The sequence below is a fragment of the Lagenorhynchus albirostris genome, chromosome 19, assembly GCF_949774975.1.
Source record: "Lagenorhynchus albirostris chromosome 19, mLagAlb1.1, whole genome shotgun sequence".
Taxonomy (NCBI): Eukaryota; Metazoa; Chordata; class Mammalia; order Artiodactyla; family Delphinidae; genus Lagenorhynchus; species Lagenorhynchus albirostris.
The window spans coordinates 16,518,501-16,543,105 of NC_083113.1; the positions used below are offsets into that span (position 1 = coordinate 16,518,501).

Genomic DNA, 24,605 nt, shown 5'->3' on the forward strand with positions numbered 1-24,605 from the left:
TCTAATGTACACTGAAGTTTAAAAATTTAGATGAAAACACTGGGAAAAAAAAAAAGTAGAGCTAAATAAATGTCAGGTTATGTTGTTATCACTGCCTTGTATGACAATATGGTGTTTGTTATGCACCAGTGGTAAATAGTAAAATTACAAAGTCAGGTTTTTCATAAAATAACTTGTGTTGGCTCTTTTAAACACAGAACACCTTAAACGTGAAATACATATATGCAGTATGTAAGCAAGGAAAGCAGAGATAGTATTGCTTAAATGACAGATATAACTAAGGAATACCTGAAACAGTTGATGAAATGTTATCACTGAAAATTAGGATACTTGAGATTTTGTTGGGCTTGGGGCAAGGATAAAGATGTTTAATGGTCCCTCACATGGTTTGGGTATGATATAAGGTAGCTATTAATATGTATCCTGGCAACGTGGGCAATGTGGGAGTAACCACAATTTATCTTATAAATCTTGACTAATAATGATTCAGGTTTCCAATAATCTGGATACTTGTATCTATTAGGATAGAGTAAGACAGATGTACTTATTAGGAAGTTCAGGTCATCTGCCTCCTGACATATTAAAATGACGATTCTGGGGCTTCCCTGGTGGCGCAGTTGTTGAGAGTCCGCCTGCCAATTCAGGGGACACGGGTTCGTGCCCCGTTCCGGGAAGATCCCACATGCCGCGGAGCGGCTGGGCCCGTGAGCCATGGCCGCTGAGCCTGCGCGTCTGGAGCCTGTGCTCCGCAACGGGAAGAGGCCACAACAGTGAGAGGCCCGCGTACCGCAAAAAAAAAAAAAAAGAAAGAAATAATCAAAACCTTTACTTTTAATGCATATGCTGTTCCCATGGAAATTTACAGGACAGGAAAATGGTCATTCCAAAGTCAGTTTATCTGAAAAACACAAATTATATGAAGTCTGTGTGTGTATCCTTATTTAAACTAAATGTTCTTAAAAATTCCTAAACTCAAATGATGTCACAAAAGTGTTAGAAACGTGTAGACCATATAGTGTACACTATATCATTTAAAAATAAATTAAGACAGATTTGGATTATGCTGTCATTTTTAATTTTAATAAAATAGATAATTTCATACTACATAGAGAGCAAGTCCATCCACTCATCGATAAAATTTTAGAAATACTTTCTATAAAAAGTTTAGTAGCTGATTGCAAATGAATCCATTAGAACATGATTTCTATAGGTACAGTGTTCCCATCCTCACCCCCATTCTTGTTAATTTTGAGAAAATTTAAAAATACAGAAAAGTACAAAAAATAAGACAAGATATCCATATACCACAATCCAGAATTAACCAGTATTTCAATATATTTTCTTGCAGTCTTTTTTTTTTTTAAAGAGAAATGGACGTTTATATATAAAACTGAAGTCCCCTCTAACCAATCCAATCCCCCCCTCTCCCACACGCATTCCCTTCCCTTCTCCACTCTTCACAGGCAACCACTATCAAGAGTTTGATCTGTATCCTTCCAAACCATTTCAAAAACATTTAAAAAACATACATACATATATGTATCCATTACCAATATATAGCACTGAAATTTTGAGGGAAGTTTTATTCAAATTTACAAAACTGTCATCATAATATATGTCATTCTGCAACTTTATCTTTCCCCCTCAACGTGATTTTTGAGATCTTTCTCTGTAATACATATAGATCTCATTTATTACATTTTACAGATATACAGTATTCCATCATAAGTACTTTCCATTTTGTTGCTGATGGGCATTTAAGTTGTTTCCAATTTATGACTACTACATATCATGCCACAGTAAATAGCCTGGTACACATTTCCTGAGCATACAAACTCAGACTAGAATTGCTAGGTGTTTTTCAATTTGCTATAAGGAATGTTTCCCAACTCCCAAGGTCATAACCATTTTAGTATATAGCTTTTTCATATTACTATTTTTAACCTAACCCCCCTGGATCTTACCTTAATGTATAGTTCGTGGGTTTTTTTTTTTTTTTTGTCCCTTGGAGAACAAATTATCTCCAAATCATTTTTTAAATAGTCCCATTATATTCTCATCTCCTGATGCCATTTCTATATTATAAATTCTAATAAATGCATAGGTGTTTCCAGAATCTCTTCTGTTCTGCTAAATCAATACCATAAAGGTCTCTTCCTTTCTAATACTTGCAACCTTTTTTTTTTTTTTACATTGGTGAAGATCTCCAGATCCATGCAGACGGCAATGTTAAACATGTTTTCCATTCCCAATTTTAGTGGAAATGCATCTAAAGTTTCAGCATTACCTGTGCTGTATTTTTTTTTTTTGCTGGATATTATCATACAAATGTCTTTCTCTTCAGGATGAATTCTCTGGTATCCTTTAAGTTTTTAGCTTTTGTTTCTCTCATTTGTGATGCTTTCCTTCAGAATGATTATTTCTGATATGTTATGAGATGTAAATTCCTGATGAACACCTTTCATGATATCCACAGGTTTTTAATGAGTATGAATTTTCTGGTGTCTAATATGGTGTGATTTCTGGCTGAAAGCTTTCCCACATTCACTACATTGATAAGGCTTCTTACCTGTGTGTATTCTCAAATGTAGAGCAAGGGTTGAGAATTGAGAGAAAGCTTTCCCACACTCATTACAACCATAGGGTTTCTCACCTGTATGGCTTCTCACATGCACCGTAAGAGATGAACTTTGAGAGAAGGCTTTTCCACATACATTGCATTCATAAGGCTTATCACCTGAATGAATTCTCACATGTACAATAAGTGACGTTCGCTGAGAGAAGGCTTTTCCACATTCATTACATTCATAGGGTTTCTCTCCAGTGTGAATATTTTGATGTTTTATGAGGTACTTCTTCTGACCAAAAGCTGTTCCACATTCACTACACTTAAAGGGTTTCTCTCCAATATGAATTTTCTCATGCTCAGTAAGGTTTGATTTGCCACTGAAAGTTTTCCCACACTCCTTACATACAAAGGGCTTCTCTCCTGTGTGAGTTCTCTGGTGTCTGATGAGGTTCGACTTCTGAATGAAAGCTTTCCCACAATCCTTACACTCAAAAGGTTTCTCTCCAGTGTGAATTTTCTGATGGGTAAGAAGGTTTTCCTTCTGGCTGAAGGATTTTCCACATTCATTACATTCAAAAAGCTTCTCTCCAGTATGGGTATTTTGATGTTTAATAACATACTGCTTTTGGCTGAATGCTTTTCCACATTCATTACATTCAAAAGGTTTCTCTCTATTATGAAAATGCTCATGCTCAGTGAGAGTTGATTTGTGGCTGAAGACTTTCCCACATACCTTACAGGCAAAGGGGTTTTCCCCACTACAAATTCTCTGCTGACTGAGGTGTGACATCTGAATGGAAGCTTTCCCACATTCACAAGATTTCTCTCCAGTATGAATTTTTTGATGAATGAGAATTTGCTTTTAGCTGAAGGTATTTCCACATTTCTTACATTTGTAGGGCTTCTCTGTGTATGACCTTTCAAATGCAGAGTAAGAGACAAGGTTCAAGAGAAAACTTTATCATACTTAGTACCTTCAAAGCTTTCTCTTCAACTCTAAATTTTCTAATACTCAAATGAAGTTTTGTTACATTCACTGGTTTCTCTCCAGTATGAATTTTCTTCTACTCAATGAGATTTGTTATCTAGCTAAAGGCTTTTCAATATTCCTTAGAAGCACAGGGTTTCTCTCCAGCCTGACTTCTACATTTATGAGGTGCAACATGTGAGTGAAAGTTTTACCACATTCAGTAAATTCATAGGTTTTCTCTCCAGTATGAATGCTCTGATATCATATGGGGTTCAAAAATTTTTAAATGAAGGCATTTCCACACTGATTTACACCTAAAGGGGGTTATTACCACAAGGAGTAAGCTGTGGCAGGATTTCCAAACTAATTGATGATTCTTTCCTACACAACTAAGTCTAAATTGTGTTTCAAACTCTTTCTAGGTTAAGTTGAAAAAGGTGTTGCCTTAAAAGATATAAGGTTTGAGATCAGAGGAAGTATTTTTCCAATTTTCTTATATTCACTGCTTTTTTCCTCAGTCTGTACTTTACTGGAGCTGGATGCAACTTGCCTCCCAAGTCTTGTTGCCTCTCTATCTGCTCATCTTCTTCTCAGGCTTCTTCTAAAATGGAGTACAAAGAATCATCATTTAAAGGAGTCAATGTGCTTAGAACTGTGGCTGGCACATGGTAAGCACTCAATAAATGTTAGCTTTATGTTATCATCATTATGAATTTTCCCATTACTAGTAATAAAATTTCAGATTGTGCTTTTGGGGATGAACTCGGGTAGCCCACCTCAACAGTATGAAAGAATCCTCATGACCAATGTCTCCAACTAAATTTTGAGAAGGAAACCTTTATAGAGGACCCCTGGTTGAAAATTAACATTCATACATACATAAAGCTTAGATTATTCTTTAAAAATAATCTTTCTTATTTCATAATCCAGCAAATTGAATGTAACAAAAAATGAGGAATTAACAAACAGGATAAAGAGGTGACCACATAAAATTAAGAAAGTCTACCTGGGATTCTTAAGAAATGGAAAAAGGAAAAATCAACTGCTTCCTTCTAAAACTCCATTAAAATGACAAGAAAAGGGAAAATGGTAAACTCACAAGAAAAAAGAATATGATAGGAGACATCAATACACACAGGTATTAACAAAATTTTTGATAACATAAAGTACATGGAAGATTTTCAACACACAGAAGAGCTGAGGAAGTTCGAATAACATAAAGGTATTCCAGAAGAGGATGCCAATGTCAAGCAAGCCAATTTGTGCCACAAAATATCAGAAAGATTCAGGAAATGAAGGGAAATCAAGTATCTCAAAAGAAGGAATGAAGGATTGTTGCTGGGTTAAAAAAAAAAAAAGGTGTGAGTTGCAGCTGGACCTCTACTGTCAGTCAGGAGGACAAAGGACCACTCCTCTGTAAGAAATGGAAGTTATTCTTTGCAGAAATTTAATCAGAGTAGCTCTAGTCTCAGGGACACTCAACAAATGAGATGACAGGTGCTATACTGAAATCAACAGGATCTATATGTAATATGGTGAAACCTCCAGTTCCATTATGCAGCTGATGCCAAAAATTGTTGGCAACCTGTGAGCAGGATATGAAAGGACCTTTTTCTGGACAAACTGAAAGGCCAGTGAAAAACTTAAACAGGATGCCCACCATCTAAGATGATACTTGTTGCTTGTACTCTTTTTTTTTTTTTTTTGCTGAAACGAACTACCTGGCCACACCTGAGTTCATGAGAGTAAGGCAGTATAACGCTTCTGCAGGAGGAGACCCTGAGTCCATGAGGCATTCTATTTTTCACCCACTAAAGCCTACCAGATGACTAGAAGCACCCAGGTATGAAAGAGCTTACGTTTTAGTGAATCATTCTTAAGTATGACTGTGCAGCCAGTGTTCCACACACATTAGAGGAACCCCACTAACATGACAGATCAACATTGAGAGAAAAAAGAAAGTCAAAGGAAATAAAGGTAAGGCACAGCAAACAACAAAACCCTAAAAACCAATCAGTTATGATAAGATATTTTATAAGTGAAACAATAACAGGATTCTGTAAGCAAGAAGCAAAAAGAAAAAGTTCCCTTACAAATTAAGACTGGGGTTGAGGGGGTGGTGCGGGGGAAGGTGGTAAAGTAGACTGTATTACCATTCACCAATAACAGAGTCTCCTAAGCACAGAGGGGTCATACTGTTAATATGAGCACAGGTGACAAGTGTGATTTCCTAGTAGAAGTTTTGTTTGTTTTTTTGGGGGGGGCACGCCTCAGCTTGCAGGATCTTAGTTCCCTAAAACCAGGCATCCAACCCGGCCCCCAGCAGTGAAAACGCTGAATCCTAACCACTGGAATGCCAGGGAATTCCCTCTAGAGACTTCTTTTTTCCCCTCTTTTTTTTCTTTCTTTCCTTTTTTTTTTTTGGCCACACCACGCAGAATGTAGGATCTTAGTTCCCTGACCAAATATCGAACCTCTGTGCCCTGCAGTGGAAGTGCGGAGTCTCAACCACTGGACCTCCAGGGAAGTCCTCTCTAGAATTCTTAAAAGGCCCACTTGGTACCCCACACAATGAATAATAAAGATGCATACCTAGACACATCACTGTGACATTTCAAAACAGAAAAGAGGCCATAAATGCTCTCAGAAAAAAGAACATATATCATTCAAAGAAAAAGGAATCAGAATAAAATTTCCCAACAGAAAGGAAGCTAGAGAGAAAATTCTGAGAGAAAAATTTTAAGCTTAGCCTATCAATCTAATAAGACAGTCAAATAAATCCATTTTTAAGATATGCAAATGCCCAAAAATGCACCTTTTCTCCCAGGATGGTACTAGAAGATGTGTTCCATCAAAATTAGTAGAGAAGGCAACAGATATAGAATCCAAAAAAGAGGGGATGAATAGGGGAAAAAGTGAAAAAAATTTCTATGATAATGGTGATGAAAAGCTATAAGGTAAGAGCTGACTATCAAGTCAGAGTACAGCCAGTCTAGACTGAAGCAGGAAGACAAAAATTCTAAAAGTAATATCTCTAAGGGGAAAAATGGAAGGAGATTTCCCAATGCATCTGACCATGTGGAAACAAGTATTGAGAGGGCTTTGAACTATTCTGAAGAAAGTCCAAGGGAGTCTGTGCTAAATATAGGAAACCAAGCAAGGAAAAGCACTTGGGCAAATCATCTAAGTTGTGAGCTAAACCTAGCCACTTTTCTCATGAAGCACCATTTTTTACTTTATTTTATGGAGCACCACTAATTTGCTTTAAATAAATTAATAAATGCCTTACAAACTATGGTTATTAAGCCTTGGGTATTGTTTGCCAGGAACTTCCTTCAGACAGAACAAAGTAAGACATCATCTCAAGGAAAACAACTGACAGTATATGTTGCCAATGATAGAATTCAAGTTTTCAAACAAAAATTAGAATTTTGGAAAACCACAAATCCTCCACCATGAGACTGATAGCTTTTCAATACTTAAAAAACTTTTCTGGGCTTCCCTGGTGGCGCAGTGGTTGAGAGTCCGCCTGCCAATGCAGGGGACACGGCTTCGTGTCCTGGTTTGGGAAGATCCCACATGCCGCGGAGCGGCTGGGCCCGTGAGCCATGGCCGCTGAGCCTGCGCGTCCGGAGCCTGTGCTCCGCAGTGGGAGAGGCCACAACAGTGAGAGGCCTGCATACCGCAAAAAAAAAAAAAACAAAACTTTTCTAATGAGACTGGTGATGTTAACAAACTGTGATGTTTTGATATTGTATAGTGAGATACATCAACATTTTAAAGATCTCCATAATTCAACAGACAAACGCATATTACAAAATCATGCATGGGTAAGAGATCCATTCAAAGTTTAAGACAAACCAATGGATTTTACGTAAGAGAACAAGAAAATGTGTTTCAAATTTCACATTATGGCTAACCTTAAAAAAAACGATCACTTGTCAAGTGTTGGTATAGTACCAAAGAATATTTACAATTATCTGAAAAGGCTACTAAAATACTTCTCCCTTTTCTAACTACATCTGTGTGAAGCCACAATTTTTTAATATACTTCAACCAAAACAACAGGTTACAATAGCAGATTCTGCTATCTCCTATTAAGCCAGACAATAAAGATATTTACAAACATGCAAAACAATGCCACTTTTCTCACTAAATTTTTTTATTTTGGAAAATTGTTATTTTTATTAAGAAACAATGTAAGTTTATATGTAATGGGTTTTTTTTAATTAATAAATGTTTCTAAAAGTTTCAATTTTTTGTTAAATAAAGTAAACATCACAAAAGTCCACATAATAAACCAAAGCTCTTTGCGGGTCCTCAAGTTTTAGGACTGTAAATTTTATTGCTATTGGGTACTGGGTTTCCTTCTGTGGTGATGAAAATGTGATAATGGTGATGACTGCATGACTTTGTGAATATATGAAAAACTACTGAACTGTATACCCTAAAAGGGTAGATCTGGTTAGCTGAATTATATCTTAATAAAGCTGTTATGTAAGAAAAAGAAAAAAAAAATGTGAAGAGTTCCTAAGACCAAAAAACTTTGAGAACCTGATGGTCAAAACATTTCTCATTATTCATTCCACAAATACCTTCTTCTTTCCTACTATGTGCCTGGCACAGTTCTAAGCTCCAGGGATAAACAGTACTGAATAAAACAGACAAAATTTTCTGCACCCATCAAGTTTATATTCTAGTGGACAGAGACAAATAATAACCAAATGAAGGAGATGGTTTGTTAACAAGTTTTAAGTGATATGGGGTAAAATTAGGGAAGGGATAGAGTTTCAATTTCAGATGGAGAGGCCTCTGAGAAGGAAGATTCAAGACATGAAGGAAGAAAGAGTGATCTGGAGGAAGAGCATTCTAAGCAGTAGTTAAGTAAGTTCAGAGGCCCTGAGGAAAAGCCTGCCAAGCATGTTAAATATGCAATCAGTGAGTCACAATTACACATATTATGTTCCTTATATCCTTTGGCTTAGCTTGATCCCCTCCTATTTTTTACACTTCTTAGAATTCACAGAACCTCCTGGAAGCAGCTCCAGTAACATGCTCTTAAAAAGACTTCTCCAATCTTGTCTCTTACTTCTAAACATCTTTCCCTTAACTACTAATCACAATCACATTCACTTTTCTTAAAATAAGTGTTTCATATGAAATATTTTTAAACCCAAACTTGTATGTAGCTAAGTCTTAGCATGCTAACTATAATCTGAGATGCTGGATTGCAGTAACAGCTCCACTCTTTTCTTTGGATGGCTGATAGCAAGTATTTTTTAAATATAGGGGGCATTACCAAGGGGGAAAAAAGGAGGGGAGGACAGTTTAGAGTTTAAAGACTAAAAAGACAACAACAAAACCCAAAGTTTAAACCTTGACTGGATTCTGGTATTTAAAAAAAAACTATAGAGGGAGCTCCCTGGTCGTCTCGTGGTTAGGATCTGGCGCTTTCACTGCTGTGGCCTGGGTTCAATCCCTGGTCAGGGAACTGAGAACCCACAAGGCTCGAAGAGGCCAAAAAGAAAAAAGAAAAAACCTACAGAAAGTATTTTGGAGATAACTGGGGAATCTGAATATGGACTATTACACAATATTAGCACATTATGACTAATCATCTAACGTGTGGTAACGGTATTTTTGTTATATAGAGGGATGCCAGTATTTTTAGAAAATGCTTACTTAATTTTTTAGGAGTGAAATGTCATGCTGTTTGTGTGCTGTAGTGCACACAATACACATGCACTGGAATACAGATACATCAAACATGGCAAAATACTATTGAATCTGTGTGGTGGGTATAGAGGAGATCACTGTACTCTTCTTTCAGTGTTTTATGGTGTTTGAAGATGTTAAGAATTGATTAAAAAAACAAATCTTCCACAATAATAATTCAGATTATTTAACAAGTTACCACATGTGTAATCAAAACTGCAAACAGAAAATATAAAACATGAGCCTTCCTTTCAACAAGTTCTTAAGATATCCAGACATAAAAAAAAAAAAAAAAACACTTAAGATGGTATTTACTAAGGACTTTTGAATTTCTGTGGAAAATGTGAAGCAGGATGGACAATCAGAGGGGAGAGCAAAAGAAGAGGAAGTAACAGGTTTAAATAAGCAGGAACTAAATAGGTAGGGTATTTCATAATCAAAGGCCAAGATTCAAATAATTTTATAGAAAGGAAATATGTTCACATTTATATTCACATGGTTAATATGCCCTCTCTTGATTAGAGCAAAGTATATCTTTTAAAAGGTTTGACTGACCATATCACAAGGACCAGAAGAAAAGAAATAATCCAGACCTAATTTGAAAATGGTTTGAAGTAACGTCTGGACCTGAAATAATGAGCTGAAATCTCTAATTTGGGTACGATATTAATGATTTCACGGTCTGACACAATGAAAATGAAGTTAATTGGACAGTTGTTTATCCCGTAAACAGGTAAAATCATGGTGGGCAAGACAAAAGCCTGGAGGTGCCAAAATAAAAATTGATATTTATAGAAAGAGTTACTTCTAACTTCAGAACGAATGAGTCACTTTCTAGGGATCAGTTTATAAAGGGAAGGAGGAAAGGCAGAATACAAAGTTCCAGAAGCCACCTCCAGTAAGAGGATGGGGGGGGAGGGCTCAAAAGATAAGGAAACACTTAAGACAGAAAAAGCAACATCTCAGGCCATCAAAGCACCAATCAAGCTGAAGTGGGAGAGAATTCCTAGAGGAGGGACTCAAACATAACATAAATAGATGCTTTCTTCTAAAACGATAAAGACATCTCTGCTCACTTTATGCCTGTGAAGGAGAAAGATAAAGAGGAAAAAAAAAAGGGAAAACTGCATTGTTGATAAGAGTAGGAAGTAGCTATAATTCTAATGTCTTATGAGAAAGGATATGAGTGGGCAGCTGCCATTGCTGTTTTTACGAAGAGCTCTCATGCACAATGCTCTCCAAAAACAAAAGGCACAGCTTCAAGGGCCATTATCACTACCTCCTTGTTTCTAACAAGAGAATCCAGGAATGTAGGCTGGATGCAGGAGACTTGGTGGACACTCTGGCATCCCTGGGTGGTAAGAAAAGTTAAGACTGAGCAAGGAAATGCAGAGACACCATCACTGAATAAAGCAGCTTATTAGTACAGCAAACAGAAGTCATCACAAGTTTCTATCTCCCTAAATTCCTGACTTGTGCATCCAACTGTCTACCTGAATATGCACTTAGATGATGGACCAGTAGATATGTCACAATTAACGAGTCCAAAAGAAAACTCTTGATCTCCCAAAATTCCTGAAGTCTTCCTATCTCAGTAAATGGTAACTCATCCTCTTCTAGTTAAAAGAGTCATCAACAACTCCTCTTTCTCTCATAACCAACATAAAATAAGTCAATCTTGTCAGCTGTTCCTTTAAAATATCTTAAGAATCTGACTGTGTGTCACTAAGTACAATTACTACCTACTGCAATAGCCTCCCATTAATCCCCTCTACCATGTTTTCTTTATAGCAGCCAAACCGTAATTCTGATCTTTTCACTCCTCACCTCAAACCCCCCTGCTTTTTTCCCCAAATATTTCATTTTTATTAGAGTATTTTTTTTGGGTAGTAGAGCATATTACAATCTCAATTATCCTAACAGGCTTTTAAAGGAAAGCAGCTCTGGGTCGTCCCTGGTGGTGCAGTAGTTAAGACTCCAAGCTCCCAACGCAGGGGGCCTGGGTTCGATCCCTGGTCAGGGAACTAGATCCCACATGCATGCCGCAACTAAGAGTTCACATGCCACAACTAAAGAGCCGGCAAGCTGCCAACTAAGGAGCTCACGAGCAGTGCTGCAACTAAGGAGGACACGAGCTGCAACTAAGGAGCCGGTGAGCCACAACTAAGAACTGGCACAACCAAATAAATAATAAAAAAAAAAAAAAAAAAAAAGAACCCAGAATTCCTTCAGGTTCACATGCCTGGGAGGAGCAGGGGGAAAAAAAAAAAGGAAAGCAGTTCTATCTGACAAGGAGAGAAGAACCAATGTTTAGAGAATGGTTATTAAGCAGAGAGGAGTAGAGTAACTCTTCCTCCATATGTCAGCAAACTTGAATACACTCAGCTTTGATACCTTGCCAACTTGCAAAGCATCTAATGGTGGCTTGAGCCACAAGGGATAAATGAATTATGGTATTTAACAATATTTACTGCTTGACTACTGGCTTCATACAATTTGGTGATTTACCTCAAAACCCTTTGATGGTCTCCCAAAATCACTCAGAATAAAGGCCAAAGTCTATGATTTGGCCTGTTAACCTAACCAAATCTATTCTTATTTCCTTTGTTCACTCTGCTCCAGCCCACTGCCCTGATCATTATTTCTTGAACAGCACGCTTCAGCCTCAGGGTTTTTAAGATTTTGTTCCTTTTGGCCGAATGCTCTTCCACCAAATACTGCACGTCCCACTCTCATACTCTTAAATGCCATCCTCTTAATGAGACCGTTCCTTGACCAACTTCTTTAAAATTATAACCCCCCAACTTGCCCTCTCTATGCCAGTTTTCCTTGCTTTACTCTTCTGCACAGGACTCACCACCAACTGACAGAATATATCTTTTACCTATTTATTCACAGTCTGTCTTCCCCAATTTGAATATAGGCCTCAAGAGGGAGGAATTTTTGGGCTTCTCTGGTGGCGCAGTGGTTGAGAGTCCGCCTGCCGATGCAGGGGACACGGGTTCGTGCCCCGGTCCGGGAAGATCCCACATGCCACAGAGCGGCTAGGCCCGTGAGCCATGGCCGCTGAGCCTGTGCTCCGCAACGGGAGAGGCCACAACAGTGAGAGGCCTGCGCACCGCCAAAAAAAAAAAAAAGAGAGAAGAATTTTTTACTGCTTTGATCACTGACATTTCCCTAGTAACTGAACTGGTGCCAAATTCAAATCATTCAGTAAATACTTATTGAATATACGAATATACTACGTTGGTAGAAATGTAAATTGGTTTACTTCTCTTGAGAACAATGTGCCTATTTCTATCAAATCTATAAAAAAACATAACTTTGACCCAGCACTTCCACTTAGAGTAAATTATGATGTAACTATATCTGCACATCTCTGCAAAGCAATATAAACAAGTATATGCACTTACATCTTCAATTGCATAAGCCTGGAAACAACCTAAATGTCCATTAGTATGAGACAGGTTAAACAAATTAAATGTTGATACAGAAAAAAAGAAAACTATGTACACAATAGAATACATACCACCATTTACATGAAAAGGAAAACTGAGGGCTTATATATATTCATATTTGCAGCACAGATACATAATATAGGCTGGTTTATTCGTAGACTACCTCAAGAAGGATACATGTGAAACTCTTAAAAGTGACTGCATCTTTGAAAAAGAATTACAGGACTCAGGGTCAGAACAGCAGACTTTTTCACTGTATACCTGATGTTCAAAAATTTTTACAAATTCACGTATTACATTAAAAAACAAATACAGACTCATACATCCATACACACACACACACAGCAGACAGGCAGAATTGACTTCTAAGGCAAAAACTTCTGAAAGAGGTACATGGGGGCAGAAGGGAGTGAGGCAGGAGTTTGTTGATGTATAATGGGGGCACTGGATAAGAAGACAACAGGAAGTGTGATTACAGATGTAAAATATAATGCTGAGGCATTTAACCACTAAAAGAATTAAAGAAATTGGTAAGTAATAAAAAGGAACCTAAATATCAGATAATATATAAAGACTTAAGACATATAAAAGAATGCACAAAGGAGTCTATACACATCAGGGGATATGAGACTGAGGGCATCATGAAAGAGAGAACAATGACACAGAGGCAGTACAAATGACGTGCGAAGTGCTGACATGCAGAATAAAGGTAAGAGGGGAACCTGGTCCTCTAGCATCTGATTAAAGGAGTAGACTACTAAAAGAAAAATGACTGGAAATATCTTTCAGGTTTCTAAAGAATTCATATCAAGTGATATTCTAAGACTAGGGCCTGTAAGAAAACATCCTTAAAAGCATTTCAGAGGTGGCAATGCCGACTGAACAACTGTGACCTGCCTGGTTGTGATGCACTCACCTGGACAAATTTCCTTTACACTTCTTTCTCCACCATCCACAGTTCGTCTTCTTGCTTCAACAGAGGATCACATACAGCTTGGCCAGCTTATAACCTGCTATTGGGGAAATGACACAGCACTAGAATGTTAATGCTGGAGCCAAAGTTCTGTCCTATAACTCAGGCTGAGCCCTGGGGCCTCCTGGCCTTCTGAAGGATGAGGAAGGTGCAGTCTCCAGGAATGCACAAGGAAGCGACCCTGTGAAAAAGAACAAAGTAATGACTTTTTGTCTTAGAAATTAAAGCACACACAACTATATGAGCAAAGGGACTATTTGGGTCCTGAATTTCAAAGCCATACACTCACTCAACCTTTTAAGGCTCCACACATCCAGAAATGGAGGAAGAAAGAGGGAATGTATTTTGAAAATTTGACCTACATAGGAAAAGCTGTTCATACCGTACATGACTGGCTGCTACTGTTCTCTAGCACCACGTTCCTATGTAGGCTCCTAAGTGGATTTTAACTGTGGCCCTTATTCCTGGATGAAATTCAATACTCATATCTATAACAACATACACCTAACATAACTAAGCCACATGGATAAAGTTGTTCTTGACAGTATTCAGGAATAAAAACTGAAGTTTTCCTGGAGTCCTAATATTTACTTTGTTAGCAATATCCTCTGAAAGAAACTATATACTAAAAATGTCCTGTAAATATATGTTCATCCACACATTCAAAAAAACGTTTTTAAGAACATTATTGGGACAATGGACAAAATTTGAATATGGATTTTGAATTAAACAATAGTATTGGCATTACATTTTCTGATTTTGATTACTGTACCATGGTTATGTATAAGAATGTCCTTGTTCTTAGAAAATTTATGCTGAAGTATTTGCAGATAAAGGGAGCATGTATACAACTTAGTCTCAAATAGTTCAGAAAAAAAATGTACACACATATTTGGAAAATAAGAGAAGGAAAAATAAAGCAATAAAAAAGTAAATGATTGGTGAATTTCGGTAAAGGGTATATGGGACTTTTCTGCACATATACCCTTCTCTAGAAAAGGTACATGCAACTTTTCTGTAAAGTTGAAATCATTAAAAAAAAAAGCAAAATCCTAAGTTTACTTATACACTCTATCTACTATGTGTTGAAAAAGCTTGGTCACCAGCTTGTACTGGGGTGTGGCAGATGGAAGGCTTAGAGCCTGCTTTAAACAGTAATGTACACAGAGATAAACATGAGAGAGCGAGTTGCCTAGAAACAGCCTGCAAAAGGAGATCAAATTTGATCTTCTGGACATTCAGAGTGTCAAGTTTCTGAGGATCATGCAGGCAAGTATATCCATTACACAACTGCATATATAAATTAGGAGCTCAGAACAGCCTAGAATGGAAATGGGAATTTGTCAGTTGTCAGAATATCACTGCTGTTGAAGACAGGTGGAATACTACTGTGACTGCTTATAGAGAACATACACAGTCCGTGAAGATGGTCAAGGATGGAATCCTAGGAACACCAAAGGTCAAGGACACAAGGAAAGGTTTCACAGGAGCATGGTGGCTGTTTAGTTTCAATCTTTCAAATACTTTTCCTGAAAACCATATAAAACATCAAAAATAATGGGGTAATGGGGAGGGTGGAACAAGGGGGCAAGAAGCTAATCCATACACTACATCTGTAGTGAAACTAGTAGAGAGAATTTATGTTAACTCTAAATTATTTGTAAGTGCGGACCAAAAACCCAAAATAGCCGAAGTGGTACAGGAACCACAATAGTGTAATAGGTGTAGCAAGAAAGACTAGATAATGGTGAGAAGTCTTTGAGGTAACAGATCTCAGAAATAACTAGCAAATATTCATTCTCAGAATGAGGGATTCACCCTGAGTGAGAACTGTTGTAATGAAGTCTAATTATGAACAAAACTAGCCACAAAAGACAAACCCCCAAACTCCATGTACCTCTGCCAAAGGGAAAGCCAAACAGGAGGCCTAAAGAAGTTACAAAGAAGCCAGGAAGAACTCAAAACGCTGAGGGAGATTCTCAGGACTTAAATAGTTCAGAAATCTGCAGCTAGTATTTCCTTACAGAACGAGTAGACCTTACCCTAAGACGGAACTAATGAAAGCAAGACCTAGATTAAACAGAAAGAGACTGCAGGGGAAGCAGAAAGAGCAGGCTTAAAAAGTACTTGGGGGCTTCCCTGGTGGTGCAGTGGTTGAGAATCCTCCTGCCAATGCAGGGGATATGGGTTCGAGCCCTGGTCCGGGAAGATCCCACATGCTGCGGAGCAACTAAGCCCATGCGCCACAACTACTGAGCCTGCGCTCTAGAGCCCGCTCGCCACAACTACTGAAGCCCCTGCGTCTAGAGCCCTTGCTCCGCAACAAGAGAAGCCACCATAGTGAGAAGCCTGTGCACCACAACAAAGAGTAGCCCCCGCTCGCCACAACTAGAGAAAGCCCATGCACAGCAACGAAGACCCGACACAGCCAAAAATAAAATAAAAAATAAATTTATATATTAAAAAATACAAAGCAGGGCTTCCCTGGTGGTGCAGTGGTTGAGAGTCCGCCTGCCGATGCAAGGGACACGGGTTCGTGCCCCGGTCCGGGAAGATCCCACATGCCGCGGAGCAGCTATGCCCGTGAGCCATGGCCGCTGAGCCTGCGCGTCCGGAGTCTGTGCTCCGCAATGGGAGAGGCCACAACAATGAGAGGCGCGGGTACCGCATTTAAAAAAAAAAAAAAGCAAATGCATCATCCTGGAAGGCAAGTACTATGAAGATTTATGGGAAACAGAGAGATGGAGATAAAAGTCGGCCTCAACCAGGTTATGGTCATCTAGCCAGAGAAGGTGTGGAAGCCCTCTGCTTTTATACACTAGAAGAAGTACATGAGCTTTGAAGTATAGAATGCTACTATGTTTCCTTTTTCCTGGTACTTGTCTATGAATATCTACCTCATACAAACATGAGAAACACAAAATAATTTTGTCTGTGTCCATACAAGGATGCTTTAAAGAAAACAGTGGCAATGAACACCATAATTTTCCAACAGTTAAACTCACCTGAAAATACTGCCACAAGTAGATAAAAAATGAAACACAATGTAACAAAATTAATTTTTTAAAAAAGACATAAAAACTTTAAGAAGCAAGCAAAGCTATAAAAAGAACACAAAAGATAAATGGAGAAACTGATTTAAGAAATGGTCACCCAAAAGGAGGAAATGGAAAGAAAATAGCAGTGGACATCTTATTTTTGTTATATTTGACTTTTTTTAAGACTGCAGCTATCAGAGAGTTTAGAGGGATTTTTATTTCCTTGATTAATGTGATCTTTCCTGGTTGTTGTATCTGAGGCATAACAGTGGTCTCAGCCTTAAACGTTTTGTTTCTACTCACATCCCCAGAGACCCAGGCAGCATGGGTAATTTATACATATATAGGTAATCATAATCTATATCTGACCACGAAAGCCAGCATCTTATCTAATGCAAAAATATTGAAGGCATTTCTATTATTAAACTCTAAATAAAGATAAGGATGCCCACTGCCTCATTTAAAAATATAACTATAAACAATAATTCTGTAAATTAAGCAGGGAATAAAATTAACTTATAGAAATCAACAAACTTTGGGACTTCCCTAGTGGTGCAGTGGTTAAGAATCCGCCTGCCAATGCAGGGGACACGGGTTTGAACCCTGGTCCGGGAAGATCCCACATGCCACGGAGAAACTAAGCCCGTGCACAACTACTGAGCCTGCGCTCTAGAGCCTGCGTGCCTCAACTATTGAAGCCCATGCACCTAGAGGCCATGCTCCGCAACAAGAGAAGCCACCACAATGAGAAAACCGCGCACCGCAAGGAAGAGTAGCCCCCATCACCGCAACTACAGAAAGCCCACAAACAGTAACGAAGACCCAACACAGCCAAAAATAAATTTATATATATAAAAAAGAAACCAACAAGCTTTATATATAGCACAATGACTCCATTCATAACAGCAATATAAAAAATAAAGTACTTAGAAATAAACTTAGTAAAAAGTGTCTAAAACCTATATGAAGAAAATATTAAAACACTCTAGGGCTTCCCTGGTGGCACAGTGGTTGAGAGTCCGCCTGCCGATGCAGGGGACACGAGTTTGTGCCCCGGTCTGGGAAGATGCCACATGCCGCGGAGCGGCTAGTCCCATGAGCCATGGCCGCTGAGCCTGCGCGTCTCGAGTCTGTGCTCCGCCACGGGAGAGGCCACGACAGTGAGAGGCCTGCTTACCGCAAACAAACAAAAAACCACTCTAGAAGACCCAAAAGTAAACTGGAATATATACAACACATATCATGTACATAGACAAGAATATTTAACATTATAAAGATCTAATGTCCCTTCTGCTAAATTATTTTACAAAATTTAATGCAATATCAGTAAGTTTTTTTCTAGAACCAGACAAGCTGATTTTAAAGTTTATACAGAAAAATAAACAAGAATTAGGAAACTGAAAAAAAACAAGCAATAAGAGAATAGCTATAATAGATATTAAAACAAAATTATAAAGCATCCATACCAAAAAGATAAATATTGGTACACGAATATAGGCTGGAAGATGGATGAGAATATAAAGTCCAGAAATAGACCAGAAACACGAGAATTTAGTATATGATCAAAATGGAATCTTAAAATAGTAGAGTTAAGGCCTTTTAATAAATGGTGTTGGAAGAACTGGGTAGCCTATTGGAAAAACATAAACCTGGATGCAAACCTAAATATCATACACGAGGATATGAAAACCCATAGAAATTATAATCTTTTAAGGATTTGAAAGTATAGGTGAAACTTGGAGTGGGAAAGGCTTTCTATGACCATAAATGGAAAGACTGATAAATCTATTACATAAAAATAAAAACTTCCTGATTCCACATGGTTTAAAAAAACAAACCAATGTGAACAATATCAAAACACAAATTTAAAACTTGGAAAAAAAACTCCAACTCATTTCACATAGGGCTAACCTTTCTAATGTAATTTAACAGCTCCTAGAAGAAAGAGACACCCCATAGTAAAAGGAGAAAAAGGATATGAACAGAGTTCCCAGATAAGTACATGTGGCCATTAAACATATGGAAGATACTCAACCTCACCCATAATAGAGATGTAAATTAAACCTACACTGAGATACCAATTTTCACTCATTCCTTTGGCAAAAAAAAAAATGCAACTCTACATTGTGATAAGGTTCTAGGAGGAAAGGTGTTCTTGTAGATTGCTAATGGAAATGAAAGTACTTAGCCCTATGTGCAATTCTACTTGTAGCAATCTACTTTAGAGATAATCTTGCATAAGTACAAAATGACACAGATGAAAAATTACTCATTACTGCAGTAACAGCAAAAGACTGGAAACAACCCAAATGTTCAAGAGCAGAATCAACTACGGTACATGCACACAATGGCATCTTATTTATAAGGCAGTTAAAAAGAAAAATATATATATAATGATTAATAAAGGATATCTCCAGGACGTATTGTTAAGTGAAGAAAGTGAGGAACACAGATGTACATAGTACATCTTTTATGTAAGGACAGTGGGGGATAGGAGGGAAGAATAAACATACACTAATGGCCCAACAAACAAAAAAAATCTACTTGAAGGATAAAGAAACAAAAAAACAAGAAACTATATTTAATTGGGACAGAGAAGAATGTGATGCAGGGGAGCAGAATGAGATATCTCTATGAGATACAGTTTTTGTTGAATCACCGAAATGCATTATTTACTTTTTATATGATGAAATTGATTTTTTGAAAAAGCAGTCCCTGAACTTGAAAACAAACTGAAACAAATGAACCCAACTGTACATTAACTTGGTAACATAATTCCTCAAAGAAAGGATTTATTTCAAATGACTTTAGAACAGAGAACTTTGACTACACATCTTTCCTGGGATGCATTCTAAGGACAAAAACAGCTACAAAGAAAATTTTCACATGATACAATATGTTTATGGTTACTACTATCAACATTGTTATTTTTGAAACCATTTTTTTTATAGTGGAGGATAAAGCAAATAATCCTATACTTATATTAACCTGTTCCAAAATTTTTACTATAAAATACAATTAGGGGCTTCCCTGGTGGCACAGTGGTTGAGTCCGCCTGCCGATGCAGGGGACACGGGTTCGTGCCCCAGTCCGGGAGGATCCCACATGCCGCGGAGCGGCTGGGCCCAGGAGCCATGGCTGCTGAGCCTGCGCGTCCGGAGCCTGTGCTCCGCAACGGGAGAGGCCACAGCAGTGAGAGGCCCGCGTACCGGGGAAAAAAAAAACAATTAGGAGCTAAGTATGAGGTAAAAATACTGAACCATTTAAACTGAATTATAAATACTAATATGAACTCATGATTTTTCAAAATGGGTTTTCTAGTTCCATCTCTGAAATGGCCTTGAAACAATTACCTCTGCAGCAATAAAATAACATCCAGGAGCTTCCCTGGGTCTGCCCGCCAGTGCAGGGGACATGGGTTCGATCCCTCGTACGGGAAGATCCCATATGCCGCACAGAGGCTGGGCCTGTGCGCCACAGCTACTGAGCCTGCACTCTGGAGGCCACAAGCCACAACTGCTGAGCCCACACGCCACAACTACTGAGGTCCGCGCGCCTGGAGCCCCTGCTCTGCAACAGGAGAGGTCACCACGATGGGAGGCCCGCGCACCACGGCGAGGAGTGGCCCCCGCTCTCAGCAACTGGAAAAAGCCCACACACAGCAATGAAGCCAGTGAAGCTGAAAGAGGGGAGGGGAGGGGAGGGAGGGGATGGGGGGGAGAACGAACATTCAGCACCCAGATCTTGGTCTCCAATACCACTCTCCAGTAAAAGGAACCAGAGCTCCTTGAAGAAATAGCTAATTCCAAGTCTGGGAGGGAAGGTACAAGATGGGCCTGGAGTGCAAGATCGCTTTCAAAGTTAAATGGGGGCAAGTTAAAATGAGACTGGAGTTAGCATGAAGGAATGTCCACTGACTAAAACTGTGACAATATGACTATCAAAAAGAAACTAGCTGCAGTTATTAGAGCACAACTTTAAAATGATGCTTAAAGAAAAAGCCAGGATAAATTTGTCACAATTTGAGGTAGCAATCAAATAAATGTAAAAGAAATGAAAAAACTAGAAAATCACTTTGCAACCTTGAAGAAATTATTGATTCAGCTAAGGATTATTTATTGGTGTTAAAACCATTCATTAAATGATTAATGGGGAATGGACATTTGTACCGTGCCAAATTATGAAACCATACAGATTACACTTTGGTCATAAAGGGGAAAATACAATCACTAATGGTGGACCAGTCATATATTTCTGTCCTGATGTTATGCAATTTGAAGATCACCTCTGATGTAGTCTGACCCCAAACAGGTCACAATTAGGATTTTTAAAGAACATCATCAGAGGCTCTGAATTAGAACCATGAGAAAGTAACCGTCATAGAAATCAAAGAACAAATCTCATGAAGGAGGCAGTGATGAATTTCTAAGGATGAATGTAACCTGAACAAAGAACTCTAACTTCCTCATTCCCATTACAAAAGAAAATGTAAAAAAAAAGCTTAAACATTGAAATTAAAAAAGAACATCTGCATATCTGAATCTTTCAGAAAATTTTACCAGAAACAGTAAGAATGAATGTACTGTTTCTGAGGAAATTTTTTGTCCCTTTCTGAATTTTCTAAAAATTTTTATTTTATATTGGAATATAGTTGATTAACAATGTGCTAGTTACAGATGTATGGCAAAGTGATTTAGTTACACCCATTCAAGTATCCACTCTTTTTCAAATTCTTTTCCCATTTAGGTTATTATATTGATCTGAGTTCCCTGTGCTATACAGTAGGTCCTTGTTGGTTATCTATTTTAAATATAGTACTGTGTACATGTCAATCCCAAATTCCCAATCTACCCCCCCACACACACACTCTTTCCCTCTGGTAACCATAAATCCATTCTGAGTGTTTGCTTTGCAAATAAGTTCATTTGTATCATTTTTTAAAGATTCTGCCTATCATATATTTGTCTTTCTCTGTCTGACTTAACCTCACTTAGTATGATAATCTCCAGGTCCATCCACCTTGTTGCAAATGGCATTATTTCTGAGGAAGTATTATTCTGTAGATAGTAACAATAGTACTACTTAAAGTTTATCCAGTACTACTAAGTAATAAGGCACTATTCTTTAGAACTCCTCCATCTACACAACTACTCCGTGAATCAGATACTATTATTTTCTCTATAATACTGGATGAGAACCTGAGGCACAAGGGATTACCTGCCTAAGGTCACCAAGGTACAAAGTGGCAGAGGAAAGAGTCTGGTTCTATGGCCTACTTTTAAAAAAAAAGTACTTTGACTTTTGAATATATACTAAATTCATATAGTTAGGGGAAAAAAAACAAAACAAAACATAGAAAGCTATTTGCCCTTGTCCTATCTATGCCAGTACCTCTACCCCCAACAGAGGTAGCCACTCTTACTAGTTTCTTGTGGATCTTGTTTCTTAAAGGAAACAAATTCAAGTATATATTCTTATCGCTCCCCTTTCTTACTCTAAATGAAGCATACCATACATTCTGCATCTTCCATTTTTCACTTAATATATTTCTGGAGTTATTTCAGTGTCAGTATACAGAAAGCTTCCTCCTCATTCTTTTATAGAGCTGCAAATTATTCTGTTGTATACATACATCATAATTTTATTGAACCAATCTCCTACTGATGGGCATGAATTGTTTCTAATCTTTTCCTATGTGAAACACTGCTGCAATGAACAACCTTGTACCTGTACAACTTCATGTAAATTCAGGTACATTTGAAGAATGAATTTCCATCTGTAAAATAAGTCAAAAAGAAAATACATTTGTAGTTATTATACATACTGCTGAATTGCCCTTCATAGGCCTGTTTCCTGCTAATACCAATACTATTTTAATTTCTGAGGATTTAAAATGTTACTGTTGGGGGAATTCCCTGGTGGCCCAGTGGTTAGGACTCTGCACTTTCACTGCTGAGGGTGCCTGTTCAATACCTGGTTGGGGAGCTAACATCACAAAAGCCCAGGGGAGTGGCAAAAAAAAAGTAAAATGTTACTGTTGGGCTCCCACCTCCCCACACCCCAACTGCTTTCCTTTTTCAGAGTTTTACTAGCTATTCTAGCTTGTCTATTTTTCCATATGAAGTGCAGAATCAGCTTACCTAGGTCCAAAAAAAAAAAAAAACTGGATACTTTTATTGGGATAACATTAAATTAATAAATTTACCTAAATTAAATTTGCACACACTTCTTTAAGACGTCTTCCTATTGAAAAACACTGTATATTTGTTCACATCTTATGTTATACCCTTTAGCAGTATTTTAAAGTTCTTTTCCAATAGTTTTGCACAGTTCTTAAGTTTATTCCTCAATTTTTAAAAAACTGTTCTTGTAAATAATGGTTTTCTTCTATTATACCTTCTAACTGGCTGTGGTTTGTCTATTTGAAGGCTACTGATTTGTAGATATTGATTTGGTCCCCAATTATTTACAATCACGTGAAGGATAACTGAAGGTGGATTCGTTACTTCACAAAATCCATACAACCTGGGAACACCTCCACGCATTTAGGAGTTAGGACAACTAACTAGTCCAGACTCATGTATAAACACTGAAGGAACTAAGTTTTTTTCAAAGAACGAGGATAACCGTGCCGAACCTAGAACCCCAAACCCTTGACTCCCCAGTCCTCGGCCTTCTGCACTATTTGACACTGCTTCTCAACATGTAAGACTGATACTCTAAATTAACAGGAGACCTATTAAAGTACCCCAAAGATCAGAATATTTGAGACCGTTTGAAGCAGGCTTCCCATAACAAAAATTTCCTTTGAAATATTTTTGTTTAAAAAAAAAAACACGGTGATTTGCATTCTACCCCAATTAAAAACAAACGCACTTTTATACAAAAGTCCATTTAAAAAGTATTTACCACTTAGCTTTTATATCACCCTTCAAATCTTCAAGTAAATTAGATGTTCCAGGAAGACGGAACCGTTATTATCAGCACTTTCGACACGGTAAGTGCCGCTCGGATGTCATTTTCTCAATGCTGGTTTCCTACACCTCTCTCTCTTAGAAACAATCATACACAATGCTGCACCCTCAGTTTCTCCCTCAATCTCAAACATCCGATCAAACTTGCGGTCAAACTCAGGGTCATGCACGCTCGAACCCTCCTCAGAGGCCCCCACCCCCACCCTACATGTAGGCCAGAAGCTCTTAAACCCACTCCCCACCCTCGCGCCGCACCCCAATAGATCTAGAATCCTTCTCTTCAACCTCCCAGACCCCATCGGCCCAAGACACCCACATCCCACCTCCTATTTTCGCGCCACGTGGATCCAGGGGCCGGACTGACCCGCGGACAAAGACCAAAATGTCCACTCGGTGCGCTGCGCCTGCGCACTCCGAGGCCGAGTGAGCACTCCCAGAAATCTCCGCGATGCGGCCCGCACGGTCACCGCGGCCAAGCGCAGGCTGGTATCTGATTACCTTCTATCTACAGCAACGCCGATTTTCCGGCCTTGGACTACATTTCCCTTAAGGCTTTGCTGGTCGACATTCTATGTCTCTCCGTCTGTCTTTCCCACGCGAACTTGGCGCCTCTTCCTGTGATTATGCTCTCAGGGTGAGTACTTTTGCCTTGGAGGAAGATCAGCTCAAGCCTGGTGGAAGGTTTGGAGCCGGAACCCCACCCCGTCTTTGAAGCCTCCCGAGGGCAGCGTCAAACGGGCCAAGCCCATACTCCGAGGTATGAGGACGCCATCTTCCCTGTAGCTGGTCTGGCTCTGGACTACACTTCCCAGAGCCCACAGCGGCCCAGCGTTACGTCTCTCTTGACGTCGTGGCGAGGTCGTTAGCTTCGCAGGGCCCCGGACGCGACCACGGGGAGGCAGAAGGTG

The 24,605-nt window shown here is 38.6% G+C and overlaps 2 protein-coding genes across 11 annotated transcripts in view; one reads left to right on the forward strand and one right to left on the reverse strand.

Moving 5' to 3' along the window:
* Positions 1-1,058: 1,058 nt before the first annotated feature.
* On the reverse strand, positions 1,059-24,479 carry ZNF146 (zinc finger protein 146). Of its 7 annotated transcripts, none has more exons than XM_060132396.1 (5): positions 24,196-24,479; positions 23,633-23,774; positions 22,451-22,499; positions 13,629-13,866; positions 1,059-4,140 (listed from the first exon to the last, which is right to left on the reverse strand). In XM_060132396.1, exon 5 carries the CDS (start codon positions 3,357-3,359, stop codon positions 2,481-2,483), a length of 879 nt encoding a protein of 292 aa, XP_059988379.1. In that variant the 5' UTR covers positions 3,360-4,140; positions 13,629-13,866; positions 22,451-22,499; positions 23,633-23,774; positions 24,196-24,479; the 3' UTR covers positions 1,059-2,480. The 7 variants fall into 7 exon arrangements, with proteins under 7 accessions (XP_059988379.1, XP_059988378.1, XP_059988380.1 ...); XM_060132395.1 differs by lacking the exon at positions 24,196-24,479 and adding an exon at positions 24,021-24,143; XM_060132397.1 differs by lacking the exon at positions 23,633-23,774.
* LOC132510376 (zinc finger protein 565) overlaps positions 24,153-24,605 on the forward strand; it is a 32,433-nt gene continuing 31,980 nt past the window's right edge. For 3 of the 4 annotated variants that reach the window (XM_060132380.1, XM_060132379.1, XM_060132384.1), the window contains exon 1: positions 24,153-24,602. The gene's annotated coding sequence lies outside the window, so the exon portion shown is untranslated. The remainder of the gene's footprint in view (positions 24,603-24,605) is intronic. The other variant, XM_060132383.1, reaches the window with a different exon arrangement.